This window comes from Lepisma saccharinum, chromosome 29 (genome assembly GCF_977018435.1).
Source record: "Lepisma saccharinum chromosome 29, izLepSacc3.1, whole genome shotgun sequence".
NCBI lineage: Eukaryota > Metazoa > Arthropoda > Insecta > Zygentoma > Lepismatidae > Lepisma > Lepisma saccharinum.
This window is the reverse complement of record NC_139257.1, coordinates 30,903,961-30,920,407: the sequence shown is the minus strand read 5'-3', so window position 1 is coordinate 30,920,407 and position 16,447 is coordinate 30,903,961. Positions and strand designations below refer to the sequence as shown.

The window sequence follows — 16,447 nt, the reverse complement described above, 5'->3', positions numbered from 1 at the left end:
CTTTGTAAAGCATGCTAAATATTTCACTTTCTCGAAGGGGGTACAGACGATCAAGGGTAACAACCTTCCTTCAGAAATAACTTTTGAATGTTTTCTTAGCTTTCAGGTGGATACAAAGACCAGTACTTATACGGTTGGATTCTGCATAGATGTAGCTCCAGATTTTGCAAGTGCTGTCGAGAAATTCAAAAATCAAACCACCACAGTGATTGGACGTAGAAATGAAACTGATATTGTTGGTCATATTGATGGAGCAGGTATGCATTTTTGTATAAAGTGTGATATGGCTGTAATATTTCCATGGAAGTATCACTCAACACCCATGTTCTGAGTATTAACTACTGTAATGGTATGGTTCGAGTGACCCCGTATCTACCATTAGAGAACGTAATTTAGATGGCTGAGGTTTGAGCTATAAAAGAATACAACTGATTAATTACGTATAGCCTTAATACTAAGTGGTAGAACCTGTAGACACATAAGTAATAATTAACAATAACAAGATTTATTATAAGGATAGTAGTTGTTGATATATGAAGATATTCCTGGTCCTAGTGTGAGAGGTAAGAGAGCTGATTGGAGAGAACGGTAGATTAGTGATACTTAATGAGTTGTAAGCGTAGATCCTTGTCCGTCTTCTAAGAGCCTGGACTTTGCTGGGTGGATAGCCATCCTGGGTCAGAGACTGGACAGCACCTCCAGCTGTACTTCAAATCTGCTGGTCAACTTCACACTTCCTGTCTTTTTGCAAGTGTTGGCCTTCTACAAGGTTATTTTTGTTGCCTCATGTCAGTCTCAGGAAGTCCCATATTTGGGGATGCTTCTTGTTGTGGCTAGGAAGTAAACAATCGCCACTTCCTTAATCGTTTTGACCTTACTCCAAATAAGGGTTTAGGGGGCCACGATGATACTGAACACATATAAAGCTTGGAACATGTGAAAACTTACATGTTACACTACTCCAGTTGTTCCCAAACTCTTTTCAGGAGAGAAATTCAGCATGGAACAAGTGTGCTGTCTTTATGGCAAAGCCGCCTATGTACATATTTGGTTCATTTTACCCAGCTGTATTTTTAAAACTGGTAGCTTTGATATTTTGTTGTATCAAAATATTGGGTGCCAGAGCTGGGGGGTTAAGGACAATGGAGTTTTCTTGTTAGACAAGACTCAGCTTTAAGGCGATGGGGGACAATTAAAAACTCGCCGAGGTTTACACTCGTTGGAAACACTGCGGAAGGGAACACTGCACAAGAGGCGGGTCGTTCGAAGAGCAGGCAAGTCCACAGCTGCCTCCCTCGTCCACTTAGCGGCAATATAATTTATGACTGTTGATGGGAGCGAGGGACACCCAAACAAGACCTCGGTCAACTTTCTTGCAATATGAGAGTTTTAAAGCTGTGACGTCTGGAAAGAAGCCACCAGATTGGAGAGAACTTCTCCCCCTGAGATATCTGGAACAAGTTCATGAAATTTAAATTTTGAATTTGTATTGACATTTCTAGACTTTCGTTTTCGGGATCTAGAAAGTGCAGAAATCATTTACGGAAGTCGGAAACTGACATTGACAATACACGCGACGGTATTTTCAATTACTTTTTTTTTTCTGCAGAATCTTTCGGCGCGTAAAATCATGCATCAGGGATACCATGAAGGAGAGCAGAGAAAGTGATCTCTATATGTTTTTATTTTCTCGATTATTTTATAATGATAGTGGATTCAAATATGAACTTGTCAACAATGCCAAAGTATTATGAATTCAATTAGAATTTTATGATCTGTAAAATAATTATGGCTGAGCCGATACCACTTTGAACCGATACCGATACCGATACTCTCACCGATACCGATACTCTCACCGATACCGATACTTGAAAATTGCAATAATTAAAATTTGTTCAAAATATTGATCAATATTGGTGTGTAAATATTCTTCTCCAATTATATGTATCGATTTACCAAGAAATTTGCTTTATAATATTCAAGAATTGCATCAGAATATTAAAATATATATTATGTCATAAATAAATATAGTTTGTCTTGCAAAATTGGTGCAAAAATTGGTGAAAAGAAAGTTTGACTTTTGCATAATTTCCAGGATAATTAGACTCTACGAAAGGGTTGCGCGGCATTTTTGCGGAGCTCGTGAAGGACCAAAATGCCGGGAAAGTGTCGGCTGATATCGGTGGAAGAATTCCAACCGATACTTTCTGATACCGATATCACTGGTATCGGCCGATACCGATACATCGGCATCGCTATCAGCTCAGCCCTAATAATAATAATAATATTAATATAGGTAATATATATTTTCCTAATGACTAAAGATGAAGACATGCCTCACCTTCCTGCAGACAAAAATTCTTCGGGCGCCCTAGGTCGTCAGAGGAATGAAATGAATTAACTTTACTCCCATTTTTATGTGATAAATTAAATAATAATGTATTTATGTTTTTGGGTATTTTTCAAACACCATAGCCTACATTACAGTTTACCAAAGTCTCCAACGGGGGGACATTATCGAACAGTAGGTCTCTGTCTCGTCTCGATTTTACAAAGTTTGTCTTGTTCTCGGCCCTGTCATTACAATTTTGAATATTGAGATGTAACAAACTTGTACCAATCCCTTCGAGTTCTGAGGTCTAGCGCGACTTTGGTTTAGGTTAATTTCTCGAAGGCCACACATTCTGATTGACCAGCTATCCAAGGAGACGAGAGTGTCGAACAGTAGGTCTCGGTGATTTCAGTCTTTAGAGAAGCACGTCTCAACGTTGGTCTCGTCTTTTGGAAGTCAAGGCAAAGTTCCCCGTGCATGTAGGACCGTGCAGAGGAGGCACATTTAGTGGATGTGGGGTATAGGGCCCCACATATTCTCGATCTCGACCGCTTTGGAGGTGATGTTATCAGCACCACTCTCCGACTGCCTTCACCTCCCACGGTTTCCTCCAGGTAACCACTGATTTGAGGCTGGGTGAAAACCGGAGCCGTTTTAAGTGGGGACAAGGCCGGAAAAATTCCAACCTTAATCGAATCCGGGTATCTCGCGTGGCAGTCAGATACCATACCGACTAGTCTTGAAAGTCAGGTATCGAATATCAAACAGCCATCTCAGTCTCGATCGACTAGTCGCCAAAACCTGCCCTTCAGTCAACCGGTAAACTATCGTTTTCTACCGAATTATAAGTTTCCTGTCCTTCTCCAACAGTGCTGATTTGAAAATCGCAATCTAAAAATGTGAGCTATAAAGAGCGTCCGAAAAGTAAAAAACAGCCAAATGCGAAGAATACACACACACACACACACACACACAGAGAGAGAGATGTGTGTGCGTGTGTACAACCACTATATATATATATGCATAAATATTATATATACAGACATACACACCCACACACGCAGGGTGGAACAAAAGTCGCAATACATAGGAAAATGACATTTTGTTTTTAAGTTTTTCTATTTATTTATTTTTTAAAGTGTTCTTTCTAATGCGTGTTCATCAAGAGTGGAAGAAACGTATTGCAAACCAATGGTAACCACGTAGAGGATATTATATGAATACGTTGTTTCTTATCACAACATATTTATTTGTCCTATGTATTGCGACTTTTGGCCCACCCTGTATATATATATCAGCCACGTATCTAGAAATATGTTTCGGGGGGGTCCGAACGAAGTTTTTCAGGAATAATAATATTTAATAACAGTAATGTTTAAATTATTATATAAAATTAAATTAATACTAATTACAATATATAAATTAATATTATATTATTATTACACGATTAGGTAAAATGACTATAAGAATAGAGATATAACAGCGCATATTCATTACGTAGCTTATCTGTAGTTAAAACGAAATAATTTACATAAAAACAAGTGACCTGGCAATGAAATTATGTCAAATAGATAAATAATTGAATATTTACCGAATAACAAAAATGATGTTACATGTAGTTGGAGAAAAGTGAGTTTCTGATATATATTTTTTGCATAAATTATTTTGAGTAGTAGTGCACATAAATCCTCTTTGTAGTGTCATTCAAAGCCGTATGATCCCAATATAATCCTTGCCTTCTAAAAAATTCAGAGGAAATTAATAACCATCGACAAATGCTAATATTTTCATTACTTCATTTTAGTACTTGGTAAGGCTCTCAGGGCGTCCAGACCCCCCCCCCCCTAAATACGTTCTTCCTGTTCTTCCAAACCATATGATCCCAATATAATCCTTGTCTTCCAATAAGTTCAGAGACAATTAGAAGCCCAATATTCACGAAGAAATTTTACAGTTAATTGTTGGATTGGAGATGGTGTGGCAGATTGGATTTTAACGAAGTCGAAGTTCCTGTCCACTGTGCGTTTGGTCCTGAAGTGGCAGCCGCTCACCCCCATCACCATGAAATATTTTGATGCAAACCTACAAAAATAACATGGATAATTTTTTTTAAGATTTTGCAATAATTTAGATTTTCTTCTTGTATAAATGAATAGGTTGTCTCTAAAGAGATGCAGAAGTCTGCAGTCTACTATATTTAGTAATTTTAGTTTCTTAGTAATTTTAGTTTTATAACAATTTCTGCGAAGCTAGTAAATGTTCCAATTTGGTCGGGACAGTTCACCATATTTGCTCCCTCTTTTGACTTTTTTCGAACTGCAGTCTTCAGAAAATGCTCTCTTTTTGTGGTTAATTCACATTCAGACATGTTCTTCATTATTAGGATAATTCCATAGTTTTGGTGGATACATTCAAGGTACGAATACATACAAAGAAGGAATGACAAAGAATGATGTCAGCCTGTGTGTGAATGTTGCATACATCTCTTGCTCTCTCTCCCTCTTTTTTTAGGGCTGGTAACAGCATTAGGTAAAAAAGTACTTCTACAGTCATTGATAAGACTTTAAAATTATATCAAATTGGACTAGTAAGAAATGGAGCTATAGCTGCGAAGGTTGTTGTCATTGTCACCCTAGGCCCCTGGATCATAGAAATTAGACCGACCTGTTATTTCTCGTACATTTCTCACCTCCCTTCGTCGGGAATAAAACATGGCATTACAGGTTAATTTAATAGGAAACTAATGTCTTTAAAGTTTCTCATTTTTTGTACATCCACCTAGTTATTTTTAATTCGCAATCGATGTTGCAGATGTGAACAATAACACACACTGCTTCAATGAAGACTGTTCTTCTATTAGTCACATTTCTTGAATGCTATGTTTTCTTTTCATCGAATTCAACGGAAAAGAGTAGGTGCATAAAATTTCTACAATGTCTAAGTATGCCAGCTACGTCTAGGTAGGGGAGGGTGCAAATTTGGTGCAGGGATGCGAAAATCATTCTCGTCCTGGACACTGAAATCTCTAGCTACAACTCTGATAAGGAAATATTTCCTTTCGAGAGACCATTAATAGATTTACACCATTATAGAAGCATAACACAATAAATGTATGAAAATTTAATTATCATTTTAATAAAAAGCAATACAAAATTACCTTGGTACATTTATAAAGTAGCAAATTAATTCCTTTGACTGCTTCAAAATGTCAAGAAATTAGAAGATAGGTGAAATGTTTTTAATAAGTGAAACATTTCACCTATCTTCTAATTTCTTGACATTTTGAACCAGTCGTTAAAGGAATTAATTTGCTAGTTTATAAATGTACCAAAGTAATTTTGTTTATATATGTTTATAAATATAAATATATATAAATAAATGAATTAATTAATGATATTAATTATTTAATAATTGACATATATTTCATGACAGTCCTCCTCCGTAGTCGAGCGGGTTAAGGCGTTCACTCGTCTTGAGATCGTTCGCTGCGGGACGGCGTAGGTTCGAATCCGGCTCTGGTCGGAATTTATTCGGCCTACGTATAGGGTCGGTGGCAACCCACCATCGTGAGGAAATTGGGAAGCTCCGAGTGAGTCAGCGTAACCCGGTCGAGAAGACCTACAACAACGGCTGGGGGTTCGTCGGGCTGATCACCCGTCACCCCAATACTGGTCTGAGACCTCCACGCTATAAACAGGTGACGGAGGAACAGTGTGGGAGGGAGACCAGCAGTCGGTAGGTAAGCCAAGGCCCTTCAAGGTGCTGTAGAGCTGTGGGTTATGTTATATTTCATGACAATTTATATACATATATAACCAAGGTTTCGGACTTGGCCCGCCTCAAAAACATCCTGGTACTGGCCTGATCGCACTCCCTAAATTTCTTTACGCACCCCCTCAACACCCCTAGATGATAAATCCAGGCGCCGCCGCTGCCTTTGCCTCCTAGTTTTGGCACCCAATCGCCTCTTCTGTATATAACCATATACCCAGAACATGCCCTCACCGGGATTCGAACCCGGGATGAACCCTGCACGACGTGCTAACCACTCCGCCACGGAGGCCGGCATATGAACTGATCACATTGAATATTTCCGTCATGTGATGTAAAGTGAAGTTGTTGCGTTTTTTTCTCCATAAGGAATGAAGGGGATTCTATAAACATTTATTCATCATGATTTTCAAACATAGTGTATTGCTAATGAACTAGAAATCGCTTACACTTGCAACATGGGGAGAAATTCACACTATATCATGTGGTATGGTTATATTTTATTAGCAGTACCCATTCCGACGATGTAGAAATAAATGTACACCTGGTACGAAACTGCCAAGTCTTCTAATATATGCAATTAATATGAACATCAAACCCAAATATGCACCAAGTGTTTTAAATCGAGTCAAATGAATTAATTCGTTGACAGCATGTGGATTTTCCTCAAGGAAAAAAATATGCAAAAATCCGCCGGCGAATCATCATCACTCATCTTCATCGTCGACATTAGTAAAAAGTGGCAAAAAAACCCAAAGGTAAATAGCAAAACTTTAAAAACCAAGCGGGACTCCAACCAAGTATAAAAAATTGAAGTACTGGCCTGGGTTTGTAAATAAAGATACAGAAGGTTCGAAACATGTAGGGGAATTCGTACCTGTAAGTCCCATGACGTTACTAACATCTTATACTAGCACGACGCCCTCTCTTTTTACTCTTGGAAACAAATGATTTTCAAATTACTGTATAAATGTTGACATTCCTACAGTAGCAACCAATGTCCCGGATGTTAGTTCCCCAACAAACTTTCACCCCGCTTACTTCTTGCCTTTGTCCTTGAAAATGTATCAGAAAGAGGTAACTTTTGTTACAGTGACAACAGTTAGAAAATAAAGTATCAGTGAATATATATATTCAGTGTTCGAAAAATCTTCTTCAGAGCTAGGCGCCAGCTTTGAAAAGCAGGCGCCAAGAAACCACCTACTAGCAATTGTGCATACTACAAGAAGCTGAGCCGGCCCCCGTGGCGGAGTGGTTAGCACATCGCGATACGAAGCAAGGGGTTACGGGTTCGAATTTCGGCCTAGGTGTGGATGTTTGTGTGTGTTCATTCATCAATTTCATCATATCACTTATCCCCATCTTCGCAAATTAGCTAAAAGTGGCACAAAAGGCGAAGTAAAATAAAGAAAGTCAATCAAAAATCGATCAATCTATAAGAAGCTGAACATCACCGTATTCAAAACATCGCTAAATCGTGTGAGAAAGCTGGAAATGGGGGGGGGGGGGGGGTTGGAGGACAAAGAGTAAGAAATTGTTACTGATTCTATGGAATGTTCACAACGTTGATAAAAAAATCATTTGCTAAATACGTTGATAAAAAATTGCTAACTTACGCTGTACTGCAATTTGAACTTGGAATCTTTAAAATTTCGTACATGCAAACTTAAAGAAAACGACAATACTACAGCAAAATATCACAGTCGCCAGGCTGAATTTTTTAGTCGCCATGGCGACAGGGATTTTTCGAGCCCTGTATATATATATAAAATAACCCATGGCTTAACAGCCCTCGAAGGGCCTTGGCCCTCTCTCCCATACATATATACTATATACAGTATATTAATAATTACTTACAGATTAGGGGTTAATTAAGTAATAACATAAGAAAATTGGGTTTAATTTTGTAAACGCATTGGAAATTGAAACTGATTATCTTTTGTTACAGTCACAGAAGTTAGGAAACAAAAATACTGATATGTATCATCTATCAGTGTAAACGTTAGATTCTGGAGAATGCCTGGATAATTTGTCCATTCTTCGCAAATGAGGAGTTTATGAATAAATGATGCAAGGAAACCGGATATTTTTCAGAAAAGGATTGATACACACACATACATACATACATACATAGAGAATGAACTTCGATGGAAAACATACCACTTACAAGTTTTCTGAAGTGCAATTTAGATCCACTTTATGCTCAGGTAGGCAAATCGGGACTAGACCTACAGCTTGAAATAGGATCGAAACCACTGTGTCATGTGCCTCCAGCAGGAATCGAACCTGGAGCCAGGTCACTGGCACTGTCACGCTTAGCCAGTCCATTATTCCTCAAGGACTCATCGGTTATGACGCACAAGCGGCTACAATCAGTACTCCTTGAAAAGCATAATGTCTGAAAAATACACGAAAAAATCTGACAAAATTTGTCTATTTGTGGATCACTGTATGAATCTGTTTGAAATAGTTCCCTTGTACGAAGAAAAAGTAAACATAGTATTCGATGGAATTCTGATCATTTCCAAAGCATTTCCATGATGGAAAGTAAATTCGGCAAAATACAGAGCATTCCCTGACATTCGCTATGAGACTCGGCGGAAAGCGGCCCGGCATCGGCGCTTGTCTTTCCCGGTGAATGGATCCGCGACAGTCGCTTATATTAAACCTCGTAAAAACGTTTAGAGTAACAGGGTCAGTTCTGAATAAAAGTGGAAAGAAAAATGGGAAAATAAAGTATACAAAGACAATCCGCACACCATCCGTGAGTTAAAAGATAGTATTGTACAAAAAATCGGGAGAATGACAGTAGACGAACTTGCACGTGTAAATGTCAATTTCCTTCGGAGATGCCAGGAATGTGTTGCAGCAGAGGGACATCATTTTCAACACCTTCTGTAGTCAAGGTTAGTACACAATATGAAAACTGTAATTTTAATAGCCGATTCTAGCGACTGTCGCTGACCCGTTCACCGGGAAAGACAAGCGCTGATGCCGGGCAGCTTTGCGCCGAGTCTCGTAGCGAATGTCAGGGAATGCTCTGTAGTAGTATGCTTGAAAGTAGGAAATGTAAAGTATATATTTTTTTTCGTTTTAAACATACGTTCAGTGTGAAATTCACATTCAGTAAAAGCAAAATAAACATTCAATACACAAGAACCTGTCTATTTATCGTCCGAAGTCACAGAGCATCCCAAAATTATCCGGACAATTTGTTCATGGAAATTAAAAAAAGCCCTGTGAACAAAATAACACAGTTTTATTTCCCACCCCAGCACTAATAAATCATCGTTCTTGAAGCAGAGATGTCCCATAGTTTAATATATAATGTGCGGAAACGAAAAATTGCAATGAGGAGAGGTACAAGTTACAGTAAAACAATAGTTAAACAATGGTAAACCAAATAAATATGGATATAATGTAAATATGTTCTGTATTTGTTCGGTTACATATACATTGAGACAAATCCATGAAGAATTACATAATTATTATAATAAATCCATGCCTCTCCTGCATTCTGCCCGTAATTTTCCAGGCTTGTTCAAGTACGTTACTGCATATTACAAGAAACTGTATAATATGTTTCCTGATTTTCTACCTGAAATCTATTCCCTGTTGTCTGCTTTGTTTTTCTACCGTCTCTACTTTTCAGAGCTTCCAGGGCCTTCTTGCCTGTCGCGAATCCCACCCTGTAAGCTTGTTTACTCTGGAGGACCCTTCAGAAATATTTTTCCTCTAAAACGAACATGTGTTTCTCGTTTGGTGACCAGTAGACAGACCTCTTCTCGCCCCTCCCCCTTTGCCCTCCGCGACGAGCCTCGAGGGGTGAAGCGTGTGGCGGGGGTAGCTAGCAGACAGGCAGAAATTTAACATTACGCATATGGGAGAATTACTTTACTGGTACTCTTGGGAATATCAAACTTCCGATGGCGGAAAAAAACATATGATGGGGTAGAGGATCCATTGAAGATTATATTTTCAGAAGGAAAATACAAAACTCCCATTGGTTTAGCCGTAACTTGAATTTAAAGTTGCTCCTCCATAAGGAATACATGGGATTCTGTAAATACTAATTCATCATATTTTTCAAAGACCGCATAAGGCGTAATAATCAACTTAAGAAACCGCTTCCACTTGCCAAATGGGGAGAAATTCATACTCTTCATTTCTGGCGGAGATCTTTGCAGTAGCATTGCTCATTCCGACGATATTGGAATAAATGCATGCCTGGTGCGTTATTGTCCCTCTTCGCCTTAAGAGGCCATAGTGTGGGGACAAGGGGGAACTGCCTCCTAATTGCTGCCACTGTATCAAAATTTGCATTTTGAGTTGTAAATCCCCATCCAAAGGAATTCAAAATCAGATAATTCAGGTACTCACGTTTTCCGTGAAGCTGTTTTAAGTTATTTTCTATTAATTTCGGTAGCCACTGCCACCATCCTCGTTGAAGTTCATTGTGTCTTTTCTTGACATGCCAAGCTTCCCGGACGGTGTAGTGTTAATGCTGCTACCTTGTACTCAAGGGGTCCCAGATTCAGTTCCCTGTGGAATTACATTGCGCAGTGGTACTTTAAACTGTAGGCCCAGTCCCGATTAGCCTTACTGTGCATAAAGTGGACATAAAACACAAAGTCAATCAATTAAAACTGACTTTGTCCATAATCGACTATGTATTCAAAGAAACTCTATCATCACACATAATTTCAGAATCTGTCAACAAATAACTGTAATCATCAATAGCAAAGTGTACCAAACACCTTGGTTTCAGTTATGATAGAGTCATATTGTTCACTCACTGAATATGCCAAAATATAATGATTGTATTGGTTTTTTGAACATAACTGAGGAATGGATATCCAAGGTTTAGAAATATAGGGTATTCCAGTAAGAACGATATGATTTTACAATGAAATAAAATAAAAAAAACTATTTCAGATACAAACAAACTTGTTATATTATTTTGAAGCATAGTTTATTACATTATGTTTTGAATAATACATCGTTTAGTACACCTTGACTTCGTGCACACGAGTGAATTCAATGAACCCAATTTTCGATGACTTTGTGCAATAACTCAGGCCTAATGTCACGAATGCAGCGTTTGATGTTAAATCTTAATGCATCAAGGGTTCGTGGTCCGTTTGCATAGACTATAGATTTCAAATAACCCCACAAAAAGCAATCTAAAGGAGTTAAATCACAACTTCTTGGAGGCCAACTAACTGCTGCATTTCTTGAAATTATCCTTTCACCAAACTATTCTTGCAATACGTCGATAGTAGCATTAGCAATGTGACATGTGGCACCATCTTATTGAAACCGCATGTCCTCCAAATCAATTTCATCTAAATTTGGCCACAAAAAATCTGTTAACATCAATCGGTACTGCTCACCAGTCACTGTAACTGCATCTCCTACCTCGTTTTGGAAAAAAATGGTCCGATGATGCATAAACCACACCATACAGTGACCTTTTGCAGATACAAGGGCTTCTCGTGAGTCTCTTGTGTTTTGTTTTCACACCAACATATGTTAACATATCCACTTAACCAGAAATGAGCTTTATCTGATAACATTATTTTTTGCCCAAAATTATGATCCTTTTCAAGTTCAAGAGAAAGTCTATTTTCATAATTTTTTTGGATAATAACCAAATGTTCTTGAAGCAAGTATTTAGCCATGATGAATTGTCACAGTGTACTAAACACAAATAAGAACTAGTGACACTTATTACATTTGAAGCATAGTTGCCAGTTCATTTCAAAATCCGTCGTCACCTTGTAATCAACAGGTCCCGAGTTCGATACCCAGTGGAGTCACATGGTGGTTTGGATCCCACTTTAAACTGTAGATCCAGTCCCGATTAGTCTTACTGTGCATAAAGTGGACTTAAATCATGAAACCACTTACAGAAATCATTTCAAAATCATATCATTCTTATTGGAAAACCCTTTATTATAAACAATGGTGCCTTTGTAGTTTTGCATTGTGACATTATGAAATACTAATCTGCAAACAATGGAGGTGTCTTACCATATTTCACAGCATAATCATAGCATCAGATAATAAAACTAATGATATTCAGACACAGAAGATTAAATTTTATAAGTGCAGACTTCGCAACGCTATAGTAAATTTTCTCAAGTGTAATATTTTGAATATAATGCACAAATCAATAACAACTAATGTGTTAACTTTTTTTTCAGACGAGAAAAATGTTCACTAAACTGTCATGAAGAAATTATGTCCATTGATTCGAACTATTGAATTTTAATGTATTCACGAGCATTCCGTGCATCCCATTCTTGTTCCAAAGACAGTTAACGTAGTAATAAATTAATTTTAAGTGCTTGTAATATCGGTACCAAAAAAAATCACCCCACTTTTTTGCAAATTAAAAAAAGAAATGGCACAAAGTCTGCAATGATTATGTGGTGAAATCGTCATCCTTTGCCGTTTCCTGCCTCTGGCTGGATCGGCATAGAAGTCAAGCCTCTTCATTTTTCCTGGTCTTCCACCACTCCTCTCTTTCTACAGTGTTCCAATCTTGTCCTCTTCTCCTAACACTCTCCACTATCTGCTCTTTCCACCGACATCTTGGTCTCCCCCTGGCCTTATTCCCACTCCTTGTGCATTGTAAGCTCTTACTGGTAGTCTTTCTGCATCCATCCTCTTCATGTGTCCAAACCATCTCATCTGTGCCTGATCTATCCTGTCCTGAAGCTTCACCACACCCACTGTCTGTCGGATCTCCTCATTCCTTATTCTATCCCTTCTAGTCTTAATATACTCCTTAAAAAATTCATCTCTACTGCCTGCATCATTCTTTGGCCTGTCTCTGTCATTGTCAAAGTCTGTGCTCTGTATGTAATTATTGGCACATAGTATGTGTTATATATTTCCTTCTTGCATTTCATAGGTACATCCCTGTTCCATATTAATCTTCGAACGCTTTGATATAGTCCACCACCCATGCGGTGAAATACAGTATTTAAATGTTTAATGGTTGTTTATTACGTGTATGCATTTATGTTTCCCTTTATTCCAGGAACATGGGTGCTATTAACGTACGGTACTTGCGAAGGATATAATGGGACACAATGCATCCATGTAGTGAAGACAAAGTTCATGATTCATTGCAGTATGTATGTTACTGATGTAAGTATGATAGTAGTATATATTTAATTTAGCATTTGATTTCTGTAGTACTATTCTGAATTTGAAAGTAATACAGTAAAACCTCCTTAATCCGGACTCCGATAAGCTGGACTTTGCTTAATCCGGACAGGCAAAAGGCAATAATAAAAGCAGAATGCAAGGTTTTAAATGTGGCTAGAAGTCAACAAGAGAACTTTCAAAAGAAAAGGCAGTCAACCATTGATGAATTTCTGTTTCCTGCAGACTTTGTACTGTACTGTATAGTGTATTTAGGCCTATGCCCTTTCAATACACCATAATAAACGTGTTTTGTTGCTATAAACGGAGTTTTAATGCACTTTCTACTGTTCTTTTAGGTTATTTCAGTTAATCCAGACTTTCGTTAAACCGGTCAACTTATCCCCCCCCCCATTAGTCCGGATTAACGAGGTCTTACTGTCAAATAGCGGTTGCTTTTTCATGTGACCAGTGTTGAAATTATGAGTTACTTTTCTATTTTTTTTCCTCATGGAATGAAAATTCCTTGATGCAGATATTTGTATCTTGTGTATCTCAGTTATTAGGACGTATGACTAACATGCTTTATGCTTTCGTATAAAGTATGTACCAGGAGGACACTCCGGGAGGTAAAGGTGGCATAGTGCTGATCACATCACCCCTACCTTCAAGAAAGTGTGATGCCCTAACTCACAACCCCTACACGCCTTCATGGCATGGTGCAAAGCACAGGGGAGCACTTTACTTTAGATAGTTTAGACTGAACCAAGTGTTGGGTTGAAATGGACAAGTTGATGATTATTAAAATTGTAAGGAACACAACATACTCATCCAATCCTCCAGCACACAGGAAAAGTAGCATCCAGATGGGTGCGGAAATACACACTGAAGTGAGGAGGTGCTCCAAATCTCGATACTTTAGTTTCTCAAGAGGTGAATTTACCTTAACCCCTTCGCTGTGAAATTTTCTGACAAAATGGTTTCCCGTTCTGTGTATTTTTTTTTCTGAGTTTGTGCAGTAATATTTTTAAGTAGCTACTGCTTCAGCACAATTCATCCGAGTGTCATGGTTCATACGTCTTTTTCTTCAGAATAGAACAGGCTTTCAAATGGTACCATGCACATGTGTTCATGAAGTATGAGGAAAGGGAAATCTGGGATAATTCAGGAAATATCCCTGCGAAAAATCGCTATTGGTAACTTTGGGGCCCTTTGGACCAGCCCTGGATATAGGTACCCAATTATAATCTACCTTGAAAAATACTATGCTCTATATGTAATGTGTCTGCCAAGTTTCATTGCAATATCTTCAATAGGTATGAGGGTGAGGGGAAAAAATATTTCGCAATCTTGGTTGACAATACTATTAGAAACTCACAAACTCAAAAACCAACAATAAATCACCAACAGTTCAAATAACGCAACACCAAAAAAATGTACATAAGGCAACTGACTAAACGCGGCACACAAATAAACTCACGTTTTCACTTTGTCAGCATAACATAAAAACAGTTTACTCTCGTCTGAACTACTTCTTTTTTTTCCTTCTTCTTCTTTTTCGGCACTGAAAATCGTGACTAAATAAAAGGTCGTTGTTTCTTCAATAGCAAAACATATGTTTCACCAACAAAAAATGTATTATTCCGTTCAACGCTGGTTACTTCAGTCAGAGATGTTTGCGGGCATAATATTATGCCCAACACAGAATAAGCTATAGTGACCAAGGGCGTAATATTATGCCCAACACAGGGAAGGGGTTAAGTGCCCAAATGTCAACCTCCCTTCCATGTTGCACACCCTGGACTCATTTTTACAGACTAATCAAGGCTGTGGTGTATGGACCTACAGCCAGTATAAGCCTCTCTAGGGCTGTATGTGTGTGTGTTGTCCCATTTTGACCTTATATGTGCTGAGTGCCCCTTCACAGCCTGAGCTTTTAACTGAGGTAAGAATATTTCAGTCGTCAGATACATGTTAATTTTAGTTATGGTAAGGGGCTAGGTGCAAAATAGCCTAAGTGCTGATGCATCCACAATTTTCAATCAATCAACACAACCCTAGGTTCCCTATCTCAAATTTCCTGTTTCATTTTTGCATTCTTTCACTGAATCACCCTGTATATTTTTATTATATGTTAATAATAATTTAATGGATATTAATGTTAATTGTTCGATGGTCATCAGTGAAATGAAAGAACAATTCATGCAAGAAATATGATACACAACCAATATCTATCTAGAATGAAGTAACAGTAACTGTACAGTGGGATGCAGAAGTATTACCAAGCAACCTGTCCATCATCATGTTCATGTACTCTCTTCAAGAGCATACGTACAATCTTAGTTTCCCCGTGACTGTACAGTACAATTGTTATGCCTGGAATGACCATAATGTATACAAAGTGGTGAAAGTTGTGATGAAACCAGGCTTTTGCCTTGGTTGCTTCGTTGGCAATGTGATGAGAATGTCAAGGTTACATACTACATGCTTCTGCAAATATCCTTTATTAGATTTATGCACTATAAAATTTGTACTAGTATTCTTTATGCAATTGTTAGTGTAGTTGTGTTTTCTCTTTCTTTCTTCTTCTGTTGTATTGTTACAATTGGTATTTTTTGAATTGTTTACTCCTTGTACACCTATTTAAATTGAAGCCAGAGCTCTGTTATAATTGATAAATAAATAAATAAACCTCTCTAATAATAATAAAGCAAGAGGATGATATGACAGGGTGGCTACTCGCCGGGAATTATGCATGAATTGTGCATCAATTTTTTCTCTTTATGGTAGGGATGTGACGAAGCTGAATATTTGCCGATGCCGATGTACTCACCGATTATTTTTGGAACCGATACCGATTCCGATATTTAACCGATTCCGATACATAAGACTATTTAACGAAAATGGAATGTTATTTTGAGAATGACAAAAATAAATTTCCTTTAAACATTTATATTTGCACATTATACACATACATATGTATTTTCAGAGATTTAGCATTAGTACAAAAGCAGTTCTTATTAGTCAAAGGACTTCCTGTTCTTAGTAATGGAAGTTCAATTCTGTAAGATTCAACTTTAAAAACATGAGTTTTTGCAGCACTTCTAGTGTTGGGAAAAATTGAACATTTCTCGTACTGAAAATATCCTAACTTGGCCAGGAACTTGTAAATTTTTCCCATCCCAAACG

General features: G+C 37.9%; 1 protein-coding gene across 1 annotated transcript in view; it reads left to right on the top strand.

Moving 5' to 3' along the window:
- LOC145981223 (cation-dependent mannose-6-phosphate receptor-like) overlaps positions 1 to 16,447 on the top strand; it is a 32,809-nt gene that overhangs the window by 3,950 nt on the left and 12,412 nt on the right. The window contains exons 2-3 of the mRNA XM_083114368.1: positions 100 to 257; positions 13,152 to 13,261. Coding sequence (XP_082970494.1) covers positions 100 to 257; positions 13,152 to 13,261 — 268 coding nt within the window. The remainder of the gene's footprint in view (positions 1 to 99; positions 258 to 13,151; positions 13,262 to 16,447) is intronic.